Source organism: Pithys albifrons, chromosome 2 (assembly GCF_047495875.1).
Source record: "Pithys albifrons albifrons isolate INPA30051 chromosome 2, PitAlb_v1, whole genome shotgun sequence".
Taxonomy (NCBI): Eukaryota; Metazoa; Chordata; class Aves; order Passeriformes; family Thamnophilidae; genus Pithys; species Pithys albifrons.
The window spans coordinates 61,656,299-61,681,198 of NC_092459.1; the positions used below are offsets into that span (position 1 = coordinate 61,656,299).

Sequence of the window (24,900 nt, forward strand, 5' to 3'; positions counted from 1 at the left end):
GGGGCGCGCGGGCGCCGGCGCCGGTGCCGGTGCCGGGAGCGGTGGCGGAAGGTGCGAGCGGCGGAGCGGGGGATGGAGGCTGGGACGGGACACCGGGACAGGACACCAGAACGGGGCGGGGGATGGAGGCCGGGACGGGACACCGGGACGGGACGGGGGATGAAGGCCCCGATAGTACACCGGGACGGGGCGGGACGGGACACCGGGGGATGGAGGCCGGGACGGGACACCGGGACGGAACGGGGCGGGGCACCGGGGGCGTCTCCATGTAAAAGGTATTTTGTTTGTGAACCCCCTTGGGAAAGAGGCACAAGAGCGACACCACTCCCTCCCTCCCCCGCCCCCGGCTTGGTTCCTTTCCCCGTTTACGTGTTGCTCCGCCTAAAATTGTGGTGGCTTTTTTGGGGGTTGTTTGTTTTTGTTACACTCCCCGGGGCGGGACGGGGGCTCGGACGGCCTGGCCCGGCTGTGAAACAGCGTGCGGAACGGGCCCCTTTGCGGTGTGTTTATGTGTCACCCCTAAGCATGAGAACCGCAATGTGAGGGGGTAGTGCGCGCTCGCAGCCCAGAGAGCCCACCCAGAGCCTGGGCTGCACCCAAAGCAGCGTGGCCAGCAGGGAGAGGGAGGGGATTCTGCCCCTCTGCTCTTCTCCAGGCTAAACAACCCTACGCACTCAGCAACAGGACAAGGGGGCATGGGCTCAAGCTCTGCCAGGGGAAATTTAAGTTGGAGATCAGAAAAAAATTCTTTCCAGAGAGAGTAATCAGGCATTGGAATGGGCTGCCCAGAGAGGTGGTGGATTCATCACCCCTGGAGGTTTTTAAGCTGAGATTGGACGTGGCACTGAGTGCCATGATCTAAGAAATGGACTGGAGTTGGACCAAGGGTTGGACTTGATGATCTCAGAGCTATTTTCCAACCCAATTGATTCTATTCTATGACTCTATTTAAGGGGGAGTTACGAAGAAGTTGAAAAGGAAACTTAGGAGCAGAGAAGTTAATTGGAGATAGATACTAAAATCAACAGTAAAACATAACTGATGACAAACTGCTTTAAACTTTTCTTATAATTGTCATGCAGCCCATTAAATTAAGGATTTTATAGACTTCTTTAATTGCAGCACTTAATATGGAGTGAAATGACACATGTATGGTTTATTGTGACTTTTGCTATCATGGCCTTTCCTGTAAAAAGACAGGTTTTCTGCTGTAATTCTCAAATCAATAACTAGTTTTTTTTTTAATACACAGAATGTCACTGGCTGCTTACTGTATATTTTGCTACAGACAAATAGGAACCTCAGGCCCAGCCACAAAAACACACCTACCCTGGAATGATATCGGTAAGTACAGTTCATTATGTGTTGATCTGAAGTGGTAATGAAAAAGAATAGTATGATGCCATGCATAATTAATGATAGTAAGGTTCTGAATCCCTGAATACTCTGTGAATAAAAGCTCCTATTTGCCTAAAGTGTCTATCTGCTTCTGACCTTGCTTTGCATAGTGATCTGTAAAATGACACCAGCAGGTTATCTGGGAAGGGATAGAAACATGATATGAAGGCCCTCCCCTCATTAAACGTGATCTCATTAAACTATCTTAAACTCCGCTTGTATCTGATTTTTTTTGTAACCACTCGAGCCATGAAATAATTACATCCCTAAGCAAGGATTAAAATTTTCTTTATTATTTCTTTTAGTTAGTGATACTAGTTCTGCAGTCTTTCTTGCTTGGTCTCTGCTGTCTTGCATGCTTTCTGCATAGAATGACAATTCTTACAATTTTGAAGTTTATTTCTGAGCATTAAAGATAGGATATTTCAACTTCTGCTCTACAGGAAGCACTGCCTTTTTTATTTTTCAAACTTTTCTGCCAGTTATTTCTTCAACATGTAGCTGCTGCCTCTTGTCTGCATGCAAATTCTTATGGTCTCACAAAGATGGAAGATGGTAGCAGTGGTTGTGGGGCAAATCTCTCAATTCATGCTGAGGAAAAGAAATAATTCGTGATAGGTGAGATGTGTTTCATTGGGTTTGCTGCTACTGGTAATGATAAGAGTTTCTCTGTATAGAGATCCTTATATCCAGATAATCAGATCAATGTTGTAGGGACAAAACAGCTGAAATCTGACCGAAATAGTTAGACTGAAAAGGAAAATTGTTGAAAGTAGCATGTGTTTATTAGCTGTTTGCCTTGTATATTATGTTCAATGGAGTTGGTTTTTATAGTATATTTTCTTATGGAGATTGCTGGATTTTGTAGAGAACATACATGCTCCTGTATGTAATAATATGCATTGAAGAAATAGCTACGCCATGTAAGAAAAAGTTAATTCCTTAAAATAATGTAGCATTCAGAATGAGTGCAGGTGATACAGGCAGAGAAAGTTTACTGTTGATTCCTGCAGCTGAGCAATGAATGCAACTGAGAGGTAGCAATACCCAAAGTAAATAGCATTGCAGGATACATGTTTTGTCATCTTGCTTAGGAGGTCAAGAAATTCTAATCAAGTAATGTTGTTGACGTTTGTAAATTTTGGTTTAATGATTTCCTGAAAGCCAGAGAAAAATAGAAAAACTTTTAAAAGCTTATTCTTAGTGGCTGGTATTCCTACTGTCTGATAATGGAGTGGTAACTGTGTTTATATTGAGGTGATACACACAACTTTGTTTGACATGATTTTTTAATTTTTTCAAGGAAAAATTGCAAAGGTAACTGGATCGCTAATCCTGGGGTAAGTTGTAACTGATGAACATATATGTAACTTAGGTATACAGTTAAAATTGTAATTTGTGTATTTTTCAAAAAATGTGACAATATTAGGCAACCATCAGACATGGTAGAATATGGTTTTGAAGCATAATTTCTGGTAGTTATTACTTATTTCAAATATTTTATAGCCTTTTCTCTACTTTACTACATTAAAATAACCTGCTGAGTATTAAACATTTGGTAAAATCTGGATGATTTCTTCCAAAATGCTTGTTAACTTTTTCTGCCATCATACTTTTTTAGTTAATATTCATATGCTATTCTCTTGTCTTTAAAGAGGTTTTGTGTTCATTACATATGAAGTCCTGTCCTTAAATAAGTTACTGCAAATCGATACTCAAGCTCTACATCAAGAAAAGCTTAAATCCTATGTATACGTACGTACAGCTTCTCTAAATCCAAATGAATATCAAGGTAAGATGCATAATTGTTTGTGTTCTAAAAATAGAATTTTAAAAAATGGAATGTTTCTGGAAGTCACCCTTATATAATAAGGAAAGTTATAGTTCTTGAAATGTGTTACCTAAAATGTCACCAAATTTATTTTAAGCTGGTGACTGATTTATTTTTTGTAAGATAGTTCTTTCTATACATGGTTTTCTATATATGAGATAATTCTCTCTATATATTTCCGTAGGTATATGTGTGGGGGGTGGGGTTTTTTTCATTTATTTACAAAAAAGGATGTAAGGGAACTGTCTTTCAGACTTCTAGTAATATAAAAATACTCTTGCAGGGTTTACATACAAAGCCAGAAAAGAAATCCATAAAGCAGTGAGGAAAATTCTAGAAACAGAAGCTAAAATCTTCCGGAGACCGTTTAAAGGTAAGTATTGAAAACGTGACTTTATCTATGATTATTAGTTTTTAACAGGGAGAAGTTGGGCTTTTAGAAAGTAAAATATTTTTTCTCACAAACTTAACATGTTCTTTTCTATTGAAACAGTGGTAACTATTAATTTCTATATTAATATGTATTATCAGTCAGTTGTGTATTTTCTGTGTATTAAACCTGTTCTTTTTCTTAAAGTAAACAAAAGTGATGGTTTAGAGGGGATTTGAGGGTTGTTTTGTTCCCGTTTCAGAAGAGATTTAAAGCTTTAGATACCAGGTTAATATTTGATACCAGTTTTGTGTACAATGAATGAAATACTCAAAAAAATCTCATTTTAGAAAAGTATGTTATGCTTTCATCAAAATCGACAATATTAACTGAAAACAGCACAGTCTCTTTGTAAGTGTCACTGCTTTTTAGGGTAATTTAAAACCAGAATTTCAATTCGTATAAGACTGTGCTCCTGAGGCATGCTGTCTATTCTCATTTAGCTATCTGTTAAATGATTATAACAATCTGCACCTCCTATGGAATGTCATGTCATCCTATGAAAATAATTGTTCCAAGATCAGAGCCTCTAGAGTTGCTAATAATTTGCAGCTCCTTTTGGAAACTAGTAATTCTGGTTGATTAGTGCCAGCCAGAGGTCATCACAGATATCTGAAATATCAATTTGGTGTCACTAAAATGAATCAAAAAACACCATATAAGGGTCAGCATTTTACTGATGTCATTCTGTCATTGTTTATCATACTAATAGTTAAACGTTACATTCTAAATTACTGCTAAGGACTAATATTCAAATATTAAAAGAAATGTATTTCTTACTCATCAAATAGAAACACGACTGTTAAAATGCTTATTATTAATACCTTTTGTTTCATTTGTTTCCTAAAGAACAATTCGGTACATTTGATGGAGAAGATCATGAGTGTGCCTTGTGGCTTCTCTTAAAGAAAACTCAGTCAGAAGACAAAGCGGTCCGACTGCAGGCTGTACAAGACCTGGCAAGCAACAGTCACTGGCATGGTAATGTGAGCTATTGTAGGCTAACCAATTCCAGAAATACAGCAAAAGTCTCAGTTAGCTCTTCCAAGTCTGCTGCCAACATGAAGGAAAGCTAGTAGTTGCAAGAAGCATAAATACACTCTGAAATTTGGTCTAAAATGTGGGGGAGTTATTAACATTTCAAGTAGCTGTTCTTTCCTAATACAGTGCAGGCCTCTCTCCATTTCCCACCAGAGAATTACAACCATTGTTGTGGTGTGGGAGAGTTAGTTCCTTGGGGTTTATGTTGGGAGTGCTAACACAGTCGCAAGTTCTGCCAGGGATTTTTAATAAGGCTCTGCAGGAGTGAGTTTAAAGCCATGGCTAACTTGATAAAAATTGGTTAGGAGCGGATACGTAATACTGACAAACCAGAGGTAGAGGACTTGTATGTGTAAGCATTATTTGTAAGCCATGTTTTGTCCTAGTTATTATTTAGCAGTAGTAAGTTTACCCTGTTGCTCTAGCAGCAAATATCCTTGAAACCCCAAGTGGATGTGTGTGTGTATGTGTGTCCTCCTTCCATCACTAGGTGACATTCTGTTCTGGATTCTCATTATTCTGGTAATTCAGTCAGTTGGGAATCTTTCACTCTTCTAATGAATTTCCAAGCTGTGGGATTTATCTTGTTTCAAATTGCCTCTTGAAAAACCACAGGGAGTTTACATCAACACACTGTGTTTGAATACATTTGAAAGCTAGGATGTACCAAAACTGAAACTTTGTGTAGTAATTTAGTGTCACTGTCTGGTGTTTGTAGGAGAATACCATCTATTAGCAGATGATCTCAGGATCTCAGAGCACAGGTTGTCCAGTATCAGTTGCTTTTTGTTCTCTCTTTCTCTGTAGTGCTCATTGCTGTAGTATTGGGACATTTCACAAACACTAATTATTCTTGCCAACTGCCTAATGAGAGAAATAGGCTCTTTTTAACCTGATACTTCAAAATCGAGTCTAAGAAAATTTAGGGTTAAAAGTATGTGCTAACTTTTCACAGCTAGGACCAAAGTGTTCAGCTTGTCCAAAATACTGCTCCAGTGAGTTCAATTTGCAGGTAAATGATCTGCACTGAAGAAAAAATAGAGCTAATCTGTGACTGTGAAAATTATATTTTAAATGGCTTGTCAGTTTTGTTCCAGAATTGAATAGCAGTAACAAGAATAGAAAGAAAATTTTATATTCTTTTCCTTCAGTTTGCCACTGAATTTCAGTATGTAATTCTCAATTTTTCCAGCTATAAAGTAAGTAGGTTTTGAAAAGGAAGGGTAGTTGCTCTTTAAATTTGGTTTCCCTTCAGCAGAGTAATTGGAAATCTCTTATTTTCAGTAAGGAATGGCTGCTTAAAACTGTACTGTGGTACTGTGATATCAATTTTTTTGGAACATGGCTTTTGTATCATTTGAAATTTGGGATGTACGTCTTTGCAGCATTTGAATTTAGGGCTCTGTTTTTTAATAATGTATGCAGAAAAGAATACACATGGTGCCTTTTAACACTTAACTCAAACCTGGGTTTGTATACCTTGTATTCCTTTCACACTGATCGTGAGCTATTAGTACCCAGGTGTACTTCAGCTCTGCATAGTGCTGGTCTAACATCTGCAGTTTTTAATATTTGGAATTTGTGGTTACAAAATCAGAGCTTGTTTAATTAGATTGCAGAGAGGTGGTACTTTTTTCAAATGTATTTACAAAGTAGATCAGAAACTACATTTAAAACCAAATTAACTGTTTAATGTTAGTTTTAACCCTAACATTGAAATTCTCCTCTGACAGATTATCAGTATGGCACAGTTGCTCAAGCCTGTGATCAACGGACTGCTATAGGTTTGGCTCGATCCAAAGATATTGACCTTCGCTTTTTCCTGCCTCCACCACCTTTGCCAAAAATAAAGATGGTAAGTAAATGAAAAGTAGGTATTAGATGATTCTCAGTTGCTTGTTTGTTTTTACTTTAAAGTGGAATTCTTCCAAAGTAACTAACTAGTAACAAAATTAAGACCAAAATACAAAACTGTAGTACATTTTATACCCCTGGGGTCTATCTGCATTAGTGAATGGTGTGAGGGAAAGAAATAAGGTTGGAAACATTGCTCAATTATTGTTCTTGGACTGTATATCCACAGTGCATATTTACCAGCAGTGGAGTCTGAACCAGTTACCAGTATGATACACACACTGCTTGTCTATACCTAATAGGCAAAGTGAAGAAGGCATCCTGGATTGCCTTGTTCATCCTGACAGAATCTGACACACAGGGAATGCTCCTGGAGGCCTTTGCATCCTCAATGCTAGTGTGGTGCTCTGCTGTAGGCCCACCTCTTCTCTGTCAGCTTTTGGGTGCCACCAAGTACTTATTGGGTGAATTTGGCCTTGGTTTCTTTTCAAGTTAATTTTTAAGTGTGTGTATATATCTATTATATATATGATGGTCAGAGCAGGCATGTCATCATATCAGCTTCTTCAATAGACAGAATTGGCACACGAACATAATATACATGGTGTTTTGTAATGCTAATAGAATGGATACCGACAGAAGTTCCTGTCAGAGACTGTCTGTATATCTTAACCAACAAAACTCAGAACACCAGCTTTGATGGGTAGTGTTATTCTTAGTTTTTACTTTCTTACCTTTGTAACATTTTGTGATAGTGAATCTGTATTTGTCACTCTTTAAGTATTAGGCTATACTGGTACATGGTTGGATATAAATTTTTATATCAATATGATTAATAGTTATTGACACTAAGAGTTCCCAATCTGCTGCTTACGAAGGTGAAGCAAATCATTGTGGCAGCTCTAAACTTCAGAAAGTCTCCATGTCTGATTGTAGCAAGGAGAATAACTGCAAGTTCCATGACTGTGGGCAAATAAAATCACCATTGTTGAATCTATCAGTTGATCCATGGATTGTTAAATGAACACCTATGTGAACATTTCAAAGATAAAATCCTAAAAGAAATGTCTTTTATTTTTTACTAGAAATGTATACATTCGTTTTAATGGAGCATCACCAAAAGCACAGCATTGTGAGCTGGTTGAGGAGGGTGATTGTCCCACTCTACTCTGCACTGGGGCAGCCTCACCTTGAATATTGTGTCCAGTTTTGGGCACCACAATATAAGAAAGATGCTAAGTTATTAGAGAGTGTACAAAGGGCAGCAATGAAGATGGTGAAGGGCCTTGAGGGGAAGCTGTTTGAGGAGCAGCTTGAGAGCACTTGGTCTGTTCAGCCTGGAGAAGAGACTGAGGGCAAACCTCATTGCAGTCTACAACATCCTTGTGAGGGGAAGAGATGCGGCAGGCACTGATCTCTGCTCTGTGGTAACCACTGACAGGACCTGAGGGAATGGCCTGAAGTTGTGTCAGGAGGTTTAGGTTGGATATTAGATAAAGGTTCTTCACCCAGAGGGTGGTTGGGCACCGGAACAGGCTCTCCAAGGCAGTGGTCAGAGCACCAAGCCTGACAGAGTTAAAGAAGTGTTTGAACAATGCTTTCTGGCACATAATGTGATTTGTGGGATGGTCCTGTGCAGGGCCAGGAGTTGGACTTTGGTGAACCCAGTGGGTCCCTTCCAAATCAGGATATTTTATGATTCTATGAAAACTAACTGTGTAGTTAAGGGTGAACTATTAAGCTTCCTTTGCCTAAAGGAACTGTTTTTGCTTTTGCCCTTTAAAACCACTAGAATCACACCACCAAAGTATGAAGTGTAAAGTTTGCTTTTTGTCACTTATTTGATAGTTTTAGAATTGCCAGTTTTCAAAGTCTTTAGAGATAGAACTATTAAAAAGTTGCAGAGCACTGAAGTCCAGGGTTCAGGTTTTTTGGCCTCATTAGCATGGCTGATTCCATTATGTCAAATACTTGTTTTCTCTGTGTTTTGCTTTGTGCTTTGAACAAAGCTAAAAGTTAATTGTGCTTACTTCTCGCAGGATTATCCCATAGAAGATGAGCTTCGCTTGTTGTTAGTATCTTTACCTCAGACTGGTCTTGATCCATGTGTCCAGTACTTCACATCTCTTGCTTTACGTGAAAGTAGCCAGACTCTCGCTGCACAAAGGGTGAGTTCCCATCTGCAGAATAGAACTACTTGGGTTCTTTGTTCCTGCTCAAAGATATGAGGAAGAGAAATACAGAGACTTTGTGACCGCAGAATGTAAGCAAAATCTCTTCTAAATACAGTCTGTCTGCTTGAAAGCTTGTTTGTATTTCCTAGGTGTATTAGTCTAAAGGTCTAGTGAAAGATTGCATCTTAGAAACCTTCCCATTAAGCAGATATTTCAACATTTTATCCAAAACATTGCTTCCCCTTGTAGTGCTTGTAAAATGATTTTTCACATTTCATCTTACTGTTGTTTGAGATTCCTTGTACCTCTCAAGTCTTCATAGCAAACTGGTAGGTTGATAGCACACCTGAAATAGTAAACTCTATTATATCACTTGGAAATGCCTCCCTGGAACACAACCAGAATTGGAATAGTCTACTGGTCTGTCTGAACTTGGAAACTAGGAATTCTTCAACAGTGGAACATCTTCCTAAGTGGCTTTTGGAACATCACTTAAAGTGCCATTATTGCTTAAAAATAATAAATGTAATGCCACTGTCCTCCACTCTTTCTTGTGGATTTTATTTTTTTGTTTTAAAGTCGTGACTTTAATCAGTGATTAATATTTTTATAAGATGCAATAGCAAAAATGAATTCATCTTATAGTGATGCTTGTCAGTCTTCATTTAAAGATTTCAGAGTGCAATAACTATTTCCTCTAGCAGAGTTATGTGTATTATTTTTATAGTATCACCCCTTTATTTTTTTCACGGCAGGAGCTCTTTCTACAAAAGGAGCTTTGGTAAGACACTACACTTGAAGCATTTTGATTTTTTTGAAGTTAGACTGTTCTTTCTGCTATGTGATTGAGAGACTGGTTGTCAGAGGCTGCCCCACTTATTGAAGATCTTTTTTCTCTTTTCAGTTTTGCAACTGTGAAAGTCTAGATTTAGTTTGATTCTTGTTTTTTATGCTTAAGCAAATGATCTTAAAAGAAGATACTCATTATTAAAATCTTACACTTTTCCCCTTTGTTGTATGTTTTGAAGTTAATAGACTATGGAGATTACTGACTGAAAATCTAATTAATATTTCAGTTAAAAACAGTGAATATTTTTATGGTGTACTGTTGTGTAATTTGTACATTTTGAAAAGTGCATGCATGCTGTGCCCTCTTTAAAGCAATTTCTATAGTTCATTACACACTTAATGTTTTAGTTTAGACATCCTTGTTTTATGTACCCATTTGAAATGTGTTACAATTTTTATTGTTTCTCATTTCAGGGAGGCCTATGGTGTTTTGGAGGAAATGGACTTCCATATTGTGAGACACTGAGTAAAATCCCTTCAGAAACAGTGGAACTCTTTTGTTTGCAGGCTTTAGTACAGCATTCTAAGGTAATTTGTCCTTTAAGTTAAAACTGAAAAGCTACATTTATAAATATTCCTTTCTAATGCTTTCTCATGTATTGTAAAGGAGTTGCCAATTCCTTATCTCATACCCCTCACTCCTTCCATAAGGATGTTCAGACAGCTGAGACTGGTATGAAGTGAAGGCAGCCTAACAAACTAATTCTTTTTCTCGTGGGGAAGTGTATGTAAGTTCTGTTCTTGTTTCTAATTAGCCCTTATAAGTTCCCCTGTAGTATACCCTGAAAGGACAGCTCTGGGACAGAAAAGCAGGAGAGAATGCCTGAGGTCCAGATGTCTTAAAAGATTTCATTCTATGTGGGGCTATTGCCTGCTGACAGTCAAAGTCATTGGAGATAGATATCACGAGGGAACACTCAGTGTTTCTGCTCTGCAGCTTCTCAGTAATGGAGGTACTGATGATGTGAAATTCTCAGTGCAAAGCAGGTGGGTTTGTGTGAGTCGGTGTACATCAGTTTAGAATGCTCACAAGCAGTGTCGTATTATGGCTCTTAATCCAACTCTAGTGCCAGGTTTTCACAAAGCAGAGTAGCCTCATGAATTCAAACCATGTCTATTCACAAAGGTCCCTCCTTCAAAGGCCACTGACTTTGGGCAGAATATTGCACAGCAAGCAGCTATACATAGTGGCCTTCCCAGGACCAGTCTGTTCTTTGCAGACACAGATGAAGGGTATGTAGAATTGTTAACAGTGATTCTTCTTGTTTCATGTTGCTGCACTTTTCTGTGTGCACTTAATTGCTTAGAAGCCTAAAACGCTGAAAAACAGTGTTGAGAACACCAAATTGTTACTGATAGTAGGGGTGGATCAAGTGCAGTTTGTCAGTATTCCTTTCACGTCTTCCATGTACATAGAAATCCTGACTTAGTTCAGAATTTGTTATATTCCAGTTTTTCAGCTTAAACTAGTTGTGACTATACTTGTTCCAAATGCATGTCTGTCTGTTGCAAGCCACAGACTCGAGGCTATCAGCAGTTCTGTAGCTACCATGCATTTTTAAGCACTGTAGACAAGCTGTTCAATTCATAAACATTTGGCCAATATTGGTAGTTGGCACTACAACTAATTAGTGCATATTCATCTGCTTAGACTACAATCTGGTTTTGCCTTTAGGATCAATAATGATAGCAGTACTATTTGGAATGTAGAAATACCTTTGCATTTCCGTGCATTTTAGGTGGTGGACAGGAAGACAAGTGGCTCTGGTTATGACAATGGTCTAACAAATGCAGACAATTGCTCTGTTCAGAGTCTTAAACTTTAGTTGAAATTTGATCATGCTAAATGGAGAGCAATCTTATCTCCCTCAGTTGTGGAAGAGAGTGGAGTGATGGTACTCAGTGTTTTCCAGGTTGTCAGTTCATAGAAGTCATGCATTTAGCATATTCAAATGTTTACTTTCTCTTTAACTGTGACATGATAAATTCTAGATTAATAATAATTTCTATGTAATAAGGACTCTGCATTATATCAGCTCCTTAAAACTCCTTAACCTGTGAATTAACAGCATCTAAAGAACCTTTGCAGCACATCTCTTTATTGTCACTGTATTTACTGTATGCTAGATTTCTTCGCACTGTGATAAAATTGAAGCTAAAGGAGGCCTTCAGCTACTACAGAGGATATACCAGCTACGTAAAGATTCAGCAAAGATACAGAGGAACATAATGCGCATTATTGGAAATATGGCTTTGAATGAGCATCTTCATTCATCCATAGTACGTGCAGGTAAAAGGAAAGCAAATGAAAGTTGTCTGAACATCAGATTTCTATTCTAAAGTTTTCAGAGGATTCAGTGCACGTCAGATTTCTATTCTAAAAATTTTTGAGTATTAGGTGCTTATGTAAAATAAAAAGGATCATGGTAGTGGTGAGGGGTTTATATTTGCAGGGATGGGGAGGTGTTTTTTGGGTTTTTTAATACAAAAAATTTAGACTCTTCAGACGGTGTTGGTTAAAAACTCCTATTTGCTGTCTAGCCCATATATGTCAATGAGAGGTGTTCGAGGTCTGATGAATGGTGAAAATTTAGACTTTGGTGATGTTCAGTTCACATTACTGGCAAAAATCTTTTGAGTTTCCTGAATTTTTTTTAATTGACTGTGTTTTAGTCTTGTACAGGAACAGACCAATTTGCAATCCTCACCTTTTGGAACAAAGTAAAACATGGTGTTCTTCCCTCCTTTCTTTCATCTTAGACTAGTAATTTCTGCTAAGCTTTTCTCTCATGCCCTTTTTTTAACACCCTCTAAACAATATTCTGTACCAAATAAATAAATGAATGAATAACAATGTCTTATTAAAAATAAATAAATAGAAAATATCCATATGCTGTTGTATAGGTCCGAGCTGGTGACTGCCTGTTAAACACAATGTGGATTTTTAATCTCTCTGTTACACAAAGGAGAAGTAACAAAGGCATAGGAAAAGATGATGAGGATGATGAAAAATTTGAAAGGACTGTGATATAAAGAATAAATAACTAGGCTGAGACAGTATGGAAAAAAGCAAGTGAAAGAAAATACAATGAAGATTTATAAAATTCTCTTTGCTGGCATTGAGAAGGCAAATGGGGAATGGTCATCTATTGTTTGTTGTAATGCAAGACCAAGGGTTCTTGCATATTAAATTGTAAAGAGACAGAACAAATGAATACATATTTTTCAATATATTGCATGACCAAACTGAAAATTGCCACAAAACATTGTGATAGATGAAGACATACAAAGCTTCAAAAAGTGATTAGACAAATTTATGAAAAGAAAAATCCATGAAGTTCTGTGCGTGGCAACCAAGTTGACTGCAAAAAGCCAGAGGGTATAGAGTAGAATCAGCACTGTGTAATTGCCCATTTACTGTGCCAGTCTTTTATTGTTCTGCAACTTCCACACTGCTCACTTCTGAAGAAAGGCAGCTGGACTACAAAGGCCTTTGTTCTGAGCTCTAGCACCATTCTTAAATTCTTATGATTGTTGAAACCAAACATGTAGAGGAAGAGATTAGAACAGGAGAGTCTCTGCGGCAGAGCTCTCAGTACTAAAGCAATTTTAGACAGTGAACCGAATTCCAGAGATGAGCAGTTGGATACCGCTGGTCCAGAATTGAAAAGGTTCTCTTCTATTGATGGATGATGCATAAGAAGAAAGAACTTCTAAGGCTCTTTTCCTTGCAAAAATTGCTGCCATGGGAAGAGGAGGAAACATAGTGATACATTGTGTAGTAGCTGTGGTGGAGCATCCTGGGACAGGAGGATTCTGAACACTATTTTTTGACTCTTTGTCTTGGCTCATTTACAAGAAATGCAAAACCGGAGACCAAGCTAGTTTTACTCAGATTGGCTTGGCAGTCTGCCATTGTATTTGGAGAACTGAAAGTAGATTTTACATAGTATTCTTTGTATTTGGAGAACTGAAAACAGACTTGAGATAGTATTCTTAAGGAGAACTTGCATGGTCGTCAGCATATATTCTGCTTAGAAATGTAATTTAATTACATAATTCTTAAAAAAAAATACAGGTTCTCAAAGGTACTAGGAGTTTTGTATGTTAAAAACAAAACTCAAATGTCAATTCAATATTTTTCTCAGTCTACAGTGAACTATCTTTTATTAGCAGTTTGCTGGCTATACTAGTAGTAGCAGCAACAAGATTTATCAAGATTTTAAAGAAACGTATATATGTGCACGTGCACATAAAAGATATTCCTTTGCATTTCTCAGTAGTTTGTGAACATCCCCATCCATGTGTGAGAAAATGTTACTCTTTAGGTAGAGTATTATAAAGTGTCAGTAATTCATAGTAGCTGTGACTTAAAATTTTATTGAGGATTGTATCAAATCTAATTATCTTATGTTTCTGTGGCATAAATAATATAGTGTTTTTAGAATAGCAGGGATATTTTAATTCCATGAAGACTTTTTCATACACTGGATTTTAAAATTAGAAATGGTTGTACTCTTACAGCAAACATCATTTTTTTTTCACCTGCCATTGCTCCTATAGGTTATTTTCTCTGCCTCTCTTATGCTTTAAAATTCGTTTTCTCCATCTTCCTTGCATCTTACCTGCAATAAGAGACCTGAGATCTATTTTCTGTCTGACAACTGTACCGACTTGCTGATACACTTCCTTTTTCTTCTGAGAAGATGTTCTCCTTCAGATCATAAGCTGAATGGTAGTAAAATAAGTTGCCTCCTTGCCCCTCTGAATTTTTGAATTTTGGTGATTCCACTTACCTAGCTTTGGCTTTCCTGAGGTAAACAGTGGATTGAAGTAATTTATTTTATGTTACCCTTTTCAAGTTTTCACATCTGTTTTCACAAGCATAGTTGGAAGGGTAATGTTTCTGAATTCTTTTGTTTGGATGATGTTTCTATTAGTTTATCTCCCACTTTATTTTCTCAATGTAGGTTGGGTTTCTGTACTTGCTGAAGTAATGAAATCCCCACATGTCATTCAGTCTTCTCATGCATCTAGAGCTTTGGCTAATCTAGACAGGGACACAGTGGAAGAAAAATATCCAGATGGTGTTTACGTCTTACATCCACAATATCGTAGCAGGTAAAGCAGAAGGAGACTTTTCACATGCTGTACTTCAATTTAGTTGTTATACTGTTCACTTACAAAACCTTGGAAGAGTTGATGTCAGAGTGCTGCTGTACTAATGTCACCTGCTCCTCCTGTTCTTTGGTGAGCTGAGAGGACTGAATTTAGATTCTCAAGTAGAAGAACAACAGAAGTGGTTGGAGCGGTTCGTAACCATGAAAAGAGTATTACTATAATGCATGGAAAAATCCGAAGACAAAGCACGAGATTGATTACTGCTTTGCGTGTGTTGCAACCCTTTAACCTTTCCGCTGTATGTCTTGGGATACTGTGCCTTGTAATTACTCTGGTGGTAACAGCACATGTTGGCCTAAGATGCTGTAGATTTTTATCTTAGCCTCTTTAAGTAGCAATTGTGTATCTGAGACTGAAGCAGTCTCCAGTGTGGTATGTCACTTAGTTGCAACTGTTCCCTTTGTTATTAGTATTACTCAGATTACAGTGATCTAATTAGATGATAAGATGGAGCTACTAAGTTGCATTAATAGTAGCTGGAGAAAGAGGTGTTTTTCAGTATAGAAAATTATGATTGGTGAGGTGGGTGTTTTCTTTTTATATCTCTCTACTAGGTGGATCCCTCATTTTTTTTTTTTATCTGAGTATACTCTTTGAAATACCATGAAATATTGTCCATGAGATAAAAAATCATGTTGTGTTAAAAGAAGTATTTTGGCATCCCTTAGGTTAAAAGTTCTAATTTGCTAAAAGTGTATATACCATATATCTCTTAAAAATTCCTTTTTCTTGATCAGTCAGCCCATCACAGCAGACATCCTTTTTGTTCATGGTCTTTTGGGAGCAGCATTTAAAACCTGGCGACAGCAAGACATTGACCGGCATTTGGATAAAAAGGCCTCAGAAGGGGAAGAGGAGTATAGTCAGTGTTGGCCAAAGGTAAAAAGACATTAACATTTTTATGTATGGCTGCTGTTTCCTCATTAATGAGAGCTGTCCAGGGGATCTAGAAGGACACTGTCTGGCATGTTTTCCTTGAGTCTTGCAATGTGTTCTACAAGTAGCACTTTCCAAGTTCCTGATGGATTTTTGTTAGTGAGGAGTTTGTTGTTCTTGCAAGGAAAGAGCCCTGCTAAGTTCAATGCTCTCACCATCATTCACATGCTAGTGAAATAGGAGGCCATGGCTTCTTGCCTTATGCTCTTTTTTTTTTAATGGAATGTTATTGCTGAGGAAAAGATATATAAAATTACATTTTAAATTAAGTACCCATTCTTACATAGGTGTCTGAGTACCTCAGTTTATGCAGATTGCTATTTAAGTATTGCTGGTGAATAAGTAGTTAACTTCTTCCAGCAACTCACACCCGCGTAGCCACAAAAATATCTCTGTGAGACTTGAACTGATCAGTCTTGTTGAGAATCTTAGTAACTCTTGTTTAACCCAGGAGAGGGAGCCAGGAACCCACAAGTTAGCGATCAGTTTTCATCCTTTGCCTACTTTGTGGCTGGGGAGCAATCTAGAGTTTGCCAGCACATAATAAAAGAATAATAATCCAGGTGTAAAATGCATTTTAGGATTAACTGAAGAGCAAAAGTCTTTCTGGATATTGTCCCCATAAGTAACATCTTTGCTTCATTGCTGATAATTTGCTTCCAAGAGTTTAAGTACCTCAGTTATAAGTTCCTTTGGTTTTGCTTTTCTTTGATTTAGACATGGCTGGCTTCTGACTGTCCTTCCCTTAGAATCATATCTGTAGAATATGACACCCATTTGAGTGACTGGAAAGCAAAATGTCCTGTTGAAGCTCACAGGTAACAAATGTAACATCTGCAGTTTGGAGGCTGGGGAGGAGGGAGACCTGTAAAGGTGGCTCTTGGGATCATCTAGTGTGAAACTGTGAATTGAACTTCTGTTACACTGGAAAATCAAATTTGGAAAAACATCAAGTATAGTCATGGTATATTTAATTTTTTAATTTTTTTTGCCTCATAGATAGCTACTTCTGGTAACTTCATGAATTTTTACATCTGTTCTGCTTCTTGTTTTGGGAGACACTAAACTATGCTATTAGTTAATGTAAATGCAGCAACAATTTTATATCTTATGGGAAGTATTTCTTAAAGTGACCCAATAATGCTTCATAAGCAAAAAAATCACTGCACTATGGCTTTATACTCCTGATAAAATGAAGCATATATTTTCATAGGGTTGTTTAGGTTGAAAAAGACCCTTCAGGTCATTGAGTCAAACCATTAACCCAGCATTGCCAAGTTACCACTAAACCATGTCCCTAAGCCACATCTACACATCTTAGTACTCCCTTCCAGGGATGGGGACTCAACTACTTCCTGGGCAGCTTATTTCAGTGCTTGACAACCCTTTTGATGAAGAAATTTTTCATAGTATCAAATCTCAACCTCTCCTGCTGCAACATAAGGCTGTTTCCTCTCATCCTGTCATTTGTTACCTGGTACAAGAGACCAATCCCCACCTGGCTACAACCTCCTTTCAGGCAATCGTAGAGAGCGATGGTCACCCCTGAACCTCCTTTTCTCCAGGCTATACAACCCCAGCTCCTTCAGCTGCTCCTCATGGCTCTTGTTCTCCAGACCCTTCATTGGCTCTGTTGCCCTTCTCTGGGCACATTCCAATGCCTCCATGTCTTGCTTGTAGTGAGGGCCCCAAAACTGAACACAGGATTGGAGGTGCTGTCTCCCCAGTGACTTCCCTAGTCCTGCTGGCCACACTGTTTCTGATACAAAGATACTTTTATTCAAAAGCTGTTACTCTGACAATAAAATACAGCAACTGTATCTGATTTAGTCAGATAGTGTAATTGCCCTGGTCAGAGGAATTGTGTTTTTTACTGGCTGTAATCTGGGTAGGTCAGAGGAAGATGCAACCCCCAAACATGTTCCTCCCAAAAAGTAAAAATACTTTGAGCTGGTAAGGACTATTTGGCTTGAATGGATTTTAGATTTAGTAATAGCATTCAGCGATCTTTACATCAGACCCTAAGTCCTTCAAACACTTATGCAGATACCTAAGCATGTAACTAGTACTGTAGATTCAACTTCTGTACTTCAGTGGAGGTATGTGCGTGACTGATTACAGTTTAGGAATCTGAAAACGCGTTATATTTTGTGCAGGGAAGAAAAAAATTCAGCATGTGTGTAGTAGACTGGGAACTTGGTACTTGTTCATTCCCTCCTCCCTCTGGCTGCACGAAAGCTCAATCCAATTATTGCGTTAAAGAAGACATTAACAGGGAAAAAATAAGGAAGACATGACTGTTCATGTGTGTATTTGAAATGAGACAGAAAAATGACAGTAAGAAGCATGTAGGTGGTTACTATTACAGGTCCAAAGACTGGAAATGGCTTTAAGTTGCACCAGGGGAGGTTTGGATTGGATAATAGGAAAAAATTCTTCACTGAAAAGGTTGTCAAACCCTGGAAGAGGCTACCAGGGAGGTGGTTGAGTCTCCATCTCTGGAGGTGATATAAAGATGTGTAGATATGGCCCTTAGAGACATGATTTTGCGGTAGACTTGGCAGTGCTGGGTTAATAGTTTGACTCAATGATCTTAAGGGTCTTTTTCAACCTAAATGATTCTATGATTCTAAGAAAACTCTTTTTCTATGTCTGTCTGGAGTAAATATGTTAAAAGAAATACACATATATTTCTTTCTCTAAGATTAATGTATTTTTCCTTTCAAAATGAAACATTACCTGCTGTTTAGGGTCACCCAAAAATACTATTTGATTATTTTGTAATTTTATATGGTTAATAATAAAGATATTCAAGATATTTTGAACTAGCAGGAACAAAGATGAGGCAGTAGAATCGCAACCTTAGCGTGCTCTTAAGTGTATGGTCTCATTCAGTGTTTCAAATGTGTCTCTGCTAGCCTAAAGCCTATTATTCAGCTGAAAAGACACATTTGAGTATCCTTTTCATATGTGTTATAAAGCAATTTCTAGTGACAATGCTGAGACCAAAAGAGATGAAGTGAATTATTTTGCACAGTGGTTGCCTTGATATCCTGATGCTTTCATTATCCAAGGGCTTTCTGTGTTTGATTCTTGTTACACTGCAAGGAATAATGATGTTGCACTTTCAAGCTTGGATTGGGAATTGAGCTTGGTTTTGTTTTGGTTGTACCACAGATTCATTTTCAACCTCTAATGTGTAGCTTATCCTTTCTGGAGCTCAGTCTTTTCATTTATAAAGTGGAGATTATTGATTGTATTTTCATACTATTCCAGTACAAAGCATTTGAAGATTATTGTCTGGAAAGTGTAACAGACATTAGCTGTGGTTTTTTTAACGTGTTGGTTGATCAAGCACTTAGTTATTAAGTTTCTATACATTGCTCCTCATTTTGAGCATTGTTTAGCAAAATACATTTTTGTCAGACATAAGTATGTTGATGGTGCAGAGGATAAAGTTTGTTGTGTCGATGTTGCTTTTATAAAATGAAAACAGCATTTTGTTATAGTGTGTAAATGAAACTATCCAAAACTCCATAAAGCAATTTGTGAAGCTAAGGGAAATGATTGGTGAGTGAAATAAAAATACAACTTTCTTGTAAGAGCAAGAAACCGAATTTAGCTCAATCCCTGTTGTCCTTGTGAAGCCAACCTTACAAAAGTTTTGGCATTTTTCAATCTAGCGTCAATAATTAAATAATTAATGCTTTTGTACCTAATTCACTTTCATAAATGCAGAACACTGAAAATTCATTGTGTTTTAACATTGCCTTTTAACTTATCACACTTCATTATGCCTGTGTTGCATTTTTCTTTGCAGGAAGTCTATTGCTTACAGGAGCAGTGAGCTGCTTGATAAGCTCAAAGCTGCAGGGATTGGAGACAGACCTCTGGTGTGGGTATCCCATAGCATGGGTGGTAAGCATGTTGCCTGTTTGATATGAAGGATTTCTTTGCCCTGATATTTCAGAATAAGCTGTTAAATTAAAATTGAAATACAATTATTCAGAATAGTTTATTTAAAAACTTTGCAAAGATCTAAAAATGAAAAACAGATTTCTACCTTAATGCATATTCAATAGCATATACATTTTGAAAGGATTTTTATTTCTGTTATTTTTTACGATGTTGATTTAAAAACTCAGTGAGTTGAAATTCATGTAAGTTGAAATTCAGAGGCAAAATTTTCCCCATGATCAGGCATGTAGTAAATGTCATTAGCAACACTTAAAGCAAACCAAAATTGGATTTGCATCGTTCATTGACATTATATTAATGCCTCCTCAGGTTTGGTTTGGTTTTTCTTTAACTTAATCTTATGTATTTGACAATCTAAGGACTAACCAATGAGGCAAGAATATTGTTAGTTGTTTCATGGATAATATAGCATGATCATTATTTTCACAGTGGTTGAAATGCCTGCATTAATTCAGTTTCTGTTGCCAGGTCTTCTAGTCAAAAAGATGCTGGTAGATGCTTCCAAGAATCCAGAAATGGATAAAATTGTAAACAACACCAGAGGAATCATATTTTATAGTGTACCTCACCATGGTTCCCAGCTGGCTGAATACTCTATAAATGCCAGATACCTTCTCTTTCCGTCTGTGGAGGTTAAAGAACTCAGCAAGGGTATGTTCACTTTGCTACCATCTAACAACAGGGAACTCTGCTAATCTGTTCATGGAGCTTTGTTTTTTCCATGGTGCTGTCAGAAAAGGATGGGTAAAAACAAAAAAACCCCTTTTTATGTTTTGGGTTGTGTGTTGAATTATTGCAAGTAATTCTGAATAGCTGTTTCATTGGATTTCAGAGGTGAAGGGAAAAGGGGGAGTCAGAACAAGTTTAGAGAGTAGTTTTGGCTATTCAGCAATGTAATAACTTACCGTGTGCTGTACTTCAGACTCTTATCTTCTAAACTAGTTCTATGCTATGCAGAATTAAAGAATTGTTGCATATGATAGCTAGAAAATGCTGCTCCTTTTACTGTCATATTAATTTTTCAAAAACGTTTCTTTAGCAATGCAGTCTTGCCAGGCAAATGCTATAATCTTATGTTCCAGATAACAGTGCAAAAATTATGTTGCTCTTTCTCAGATTCTCCTGCACTTAAAGAGCTTAATGATGACTTCTTGTCTTTTGCCAAAGACAAGAAATTTTCTGTGCTGAGTTTTGCAGAAACCTTACCAACACACATAGGCAGCATGTTAAAACTGCATGTTGTACCTTTGGAATCAGCAGGTAAGTAAAATTGTCATTTAACTTTTAATTTTGCATATATTCATGTAGGCATCAATAATGACGAAGGCTTATAAATGTTATAGTAGAAAGACTTAGGAAAATGCGTTTGTTATGTTGTGCAGTTTTTTGTTTAAACTTTTGGCTGAGTTTAAACTAGTCTTCCTGCTGAGATCAGAAGCAAGCTACATTTAGATCTTAGAATAGCAGTTGTTTGTTTTGGGTTTTCTAAATCCAAGTAACATTTGCTTGTTGAAAAAGCTGGGTACACCTTGGTCTGTTACACTCTTGGAGTCCTTTCCTTTGGAGTTATGACTAATTGTGGTTTATCTTTGTATAGGTAAGCTGAACAGTATTTCAGATGCTTCTACAAATTCTAGCTACTTCCTCCTTTAAGAAAATAAAGAAAATTAGTGAACTGCTAACAGAGAGTAAAATTCACAGAGCTGTTTTCAGTGTTAAAAATCCTTTGCCTTCCATATTTTGGATACTCAAGCAGTAGAGTTTGCATCCTGAAGAGTTCCCTCCATCTTTTTGCTTTTTGTAGGAAGGAGGAAAACCAGACAGTTTTTCCCCTTGCTTTTTTTTATGGGTGCTCAGCCTAGAGTTATGTCTTATATTTTTGGGTTTTCATGAAACAAAACCTTATTTTGCACTGCCCAAGGTATCTGTAAGGCCTTGAACAGAAACCATTGCTTTGTTGGGTTTCATATTAGGCTTTTCACCAACTAAATCCAATAGCTTAACTTCAAGGTCAGTTGTCTATATGAAAAATGTACATACGTGTATATCAAATGAAGATAGTTTAGACTAATGGTTTACCAGTGTGGGTTTTGTGGCAATGTATAGCTCTGTCTCACCAGAGCAGTGTGTATTGATGCTTCTAGCACATTAAAAAATAATGAGGACAAAACAGTTACACTGAAGACAGAAGAAGTTGCTTTTGAGACATAAATTGCTAATGCAAGATGTGCTTTTCAGTCTAGGTCATCTTATGAACTTTGGTAGTTTTTTCTTCTTTTTTTTTCCCTCTCCCAGACTTAGGAATTGGAGACCTTATTCCAGTGGATGTTAATCATTTAAATATTTGTAAGCCAAAGAAGAAGGATGCTTTCCTGTACCAACGTACACTGAAGTTCATTCAAGATGTCTTAGCCCAAGAACCTGGAGATTGAGCATTTGCTGTCCTTGGCTACTTGTGCCCTCCATTTGGTGTGACACAGAAAGTTCTTACTTGTTAGAGGATCTGCAGAACTACAAGGGTGCTCTGTCAATAGTATCTGCTGCTAAATAATTTTCAGTACATCTCCAACTTAGACACCTCTCCAATTTATTTCTAAAATACATTCAAAACAAAAACGGACTTGGCAAAAAAGAAAATGTGTGCCCAGGATATCTTCTTTTAGCAAAAAAAGCCAAGCTTGCTCTGGAGGCAGGTGAATATACATAAAGTAAATATACATCTGTGACAAAGTCTTATAGAATCAGAAACAATTAACTGAGGTGGTTATTTTATTGTGTCAAAAAGGTGAAGAAGCTGCCACAAAGTTTTTGTTTACTGTCCAAGTAGTCTGACTGGAGCCTGCAGAAATAATATCCAAGTGAAGGTAGCATTTTGGTCTAGTGGCCCAGTTACAGGAGGTTTTGTCATTTGCCCTGTCATTTAATAGACCACCCAGATCTGTCAGCAAATATGGCATCTGTTTGCTGCATGAGAAAGAGATGGGTTGGTAGGTTGTCTTGCTTAGAGAACTGTCATGGGTTTAATCTTGTTTGTATTAATGAAAACGAAAGAAAAGAAATATTCACCTTCTTGTATGCTTCTCTCCTAATCTCACCAACTTGTGAGACTGCTTTCTTTAGGACAGTGTGTCTCTGGTCAGACACAGGGCAGTTCTGTCCTTGTTCACATGGAAGATACAGAACAGAGGCTTAGCTCTTCTGCTTTTCTCTTGGGACATCCCAAGAAGATGGTACATTCAAGTCTCTGGTTTATGCTTCTCATATAGAACCTTTTCTTTAGTTGATTTAAAGAAGAGCATTGAAAATGCTCAGGTGGAGTAAGACAAATGTAGTCCCTGACAAAAAAGCTAATGCTTTAGTAGAGAAAGTAAAGCAGGAAAAAATTTGGGTGATCCTAAGGCCCCACTGAAAATGCAGATCACCACAGATGTTTTGGTTTCTTGGGGCCCAACTATGTTTATTGGTGTAGATACAGAGAAAAACAGCAGTGTTGTCTTTATTTATGTTTATTTTTAGGGTACCTTAACAGTACTGATGAGAGATCAGTATTTTTAGACAAAAAAATGGCAGTGCACAGTCATTTTTTGAAGTCTTAGAGTTTACACTGTAGTTAAAAGCAGCCTAGTCTAGCTGTGGTCTCTTTCCTTCCTTGCTTTCCACCCCCAGCCTTCTCTGAAAACAAATACAGGCTGTGATAAGGCTGTACTGCCTTTGCTGAACCATTTGTTAAATAAGCTTTATATTGATGACAGGCCTGGGATGTCTCCTAACATGAGATGAGTCTAATACTGCTGGTCTTAAAATTATGGCTATGAAAGCTACCAGAGAGGTGGGATGCCCCTCACAGTTCTGCATGGCCTTGGTTCCAGTGCCAGTGGGCACTGCAGTCCTACCAAGTCCTGAGGCCACCTTGGCTGTTCCCACTTCAGAGCACTCCAGCCCAGGAAGACACTACATCTTAAAATACACTTCTAGAAGTTGAGCCTTGACCTGAAGGAGTCACGTGGTAAAATTCACAAGAGCAGTACAGAGAATATACAGCACTGCACTGGCAAAAAGAGCATTTCCCCCCAACCGAAATGTAGGTAAGAACACTGCATGGCAGTGTTTCATATAGAAAATTTAACAGAACTGTTGTAATTTTGGAAGAGCTTTATTCTTTTTACACTGTGGTTTGACTTCAGAGCATAAATATATTAGCACACTTTGTATTCACAAAGTAGAGAGTATGTGTAATTCATTGTCAATAGACAAGACTTCTAATAACTGAATGGTTGTTTAGTGTGACAAATCTATTGATTTTAATAGACTTCTTTGGCTTACAGGGATTCAGATCAATGACGTTGAACATTAATCTTAGTAAATGCATCTATGTTTTGTTACTGGAACTGGAATTCCTAAGGCAATGTTTTGCTTTTTGTAACTATTTATATACATGTAACTTTTAAAACTAATATTTTTCAGGGCACTTGTTGGGTTTGGGTTTTTTGTTTGTTTGTTAATAAAATGTGATTTAAAAAATGTCTTAGATGCATCACAAAGTGTATTAAAGGTTGATGATCTGTAAAATGAATGTGCTGGATCATGTTTGCTTTTGTTAAAGATCTCCATTATTTTTTAGTGGTTGTGTCATGGTGGAACAATGTAATGTTCATGTTTGGTGAGAGGCACAGTACTGGGGGGCAGCTGGCCACTGATGCTTTGCCAAACTGAACAGGTTTTCAGTTTTGCTTTTGGAATTTGCAGCAGTGCCTCCTAAAGCATGTACAGCCATTGGCTCAAGGGCCAGCAGGTCTGTTGCATACATTCATGTCTGCTTCCCATTAGGAACTTGATGCATTTTGCTTCCTGGTGTTGCATTAATTGAGAAGTGTAAACTCTTTATGTTAACTCTTGGGTCTCAAACTATGCCCTTAATCCTGCCTAGCCTGGGCCCCAGCTGCAGGTGTGGTGAGCAGGTATGTGTGATTTGTCTGAGGAGATGGTGTTTCATCCACATTGTGGCCTCCAAGATTGAAACAGCAAGACAGGAAGAGAGGGCTAATGGAGGTTGGTCGGTCCTCTTGCAGGTGTTGTCCAGCACTCTTGTACAACTTTACTGGTATTTCTAGTAGCAACAGTCATAGAATTTTTAATGGCTGTGATTACAGTAGTGTGAACTGGCTTTCACTGTGTTTTGTGCTTTGTGGTGCCAGGCATTGCAGCTGGCAAGAAATGAGAATTTTCTA

At 37.8% G+C, this 24,900-nt stretch overlaps 1 protein-coding gene across 1 annotated transcript; it reads left to right on the plus strand.

Moving 5' to 3' along the window:
• Nucleotides 1–3: 3 nt before the first annotated feature.
• Nucleotides 4–24,245, plus strand: SERAC1 (serine active site containing 1). Its single transcript, XM_071549245.1, has 17 exons — nt 4–51; nt 1,253–1,344; nt 2,702–2,738; nt 3,054–3,190; nt 3,513–3,602; nt 4,509–4,640; nt 6,434–6,555; nt 8,594–8,722; nt 9,992–10,105; nt 11,705–11,867; nt 14,548–14,698; nt 15,496–15,637; nt 16,412–16,512; nt 19,515–19,612; nt 20,141–20,323; nt 20,789–20,932; nt 21,968–24,245. Exons 2-17 carry the CDS (start codon nt 1,254–1,256, stop codon nt 22,102–22,104), a joined length of 1,971 nt encoding a protein of 656 aa, XP_071405346.1. The 5' UTR covers nt 4–51; nt 1,253; the 3' UTR covers nt 22,105–24,245.
• Nucleotides 24,246–24,900: the final 655 nt, after the last annotated feature.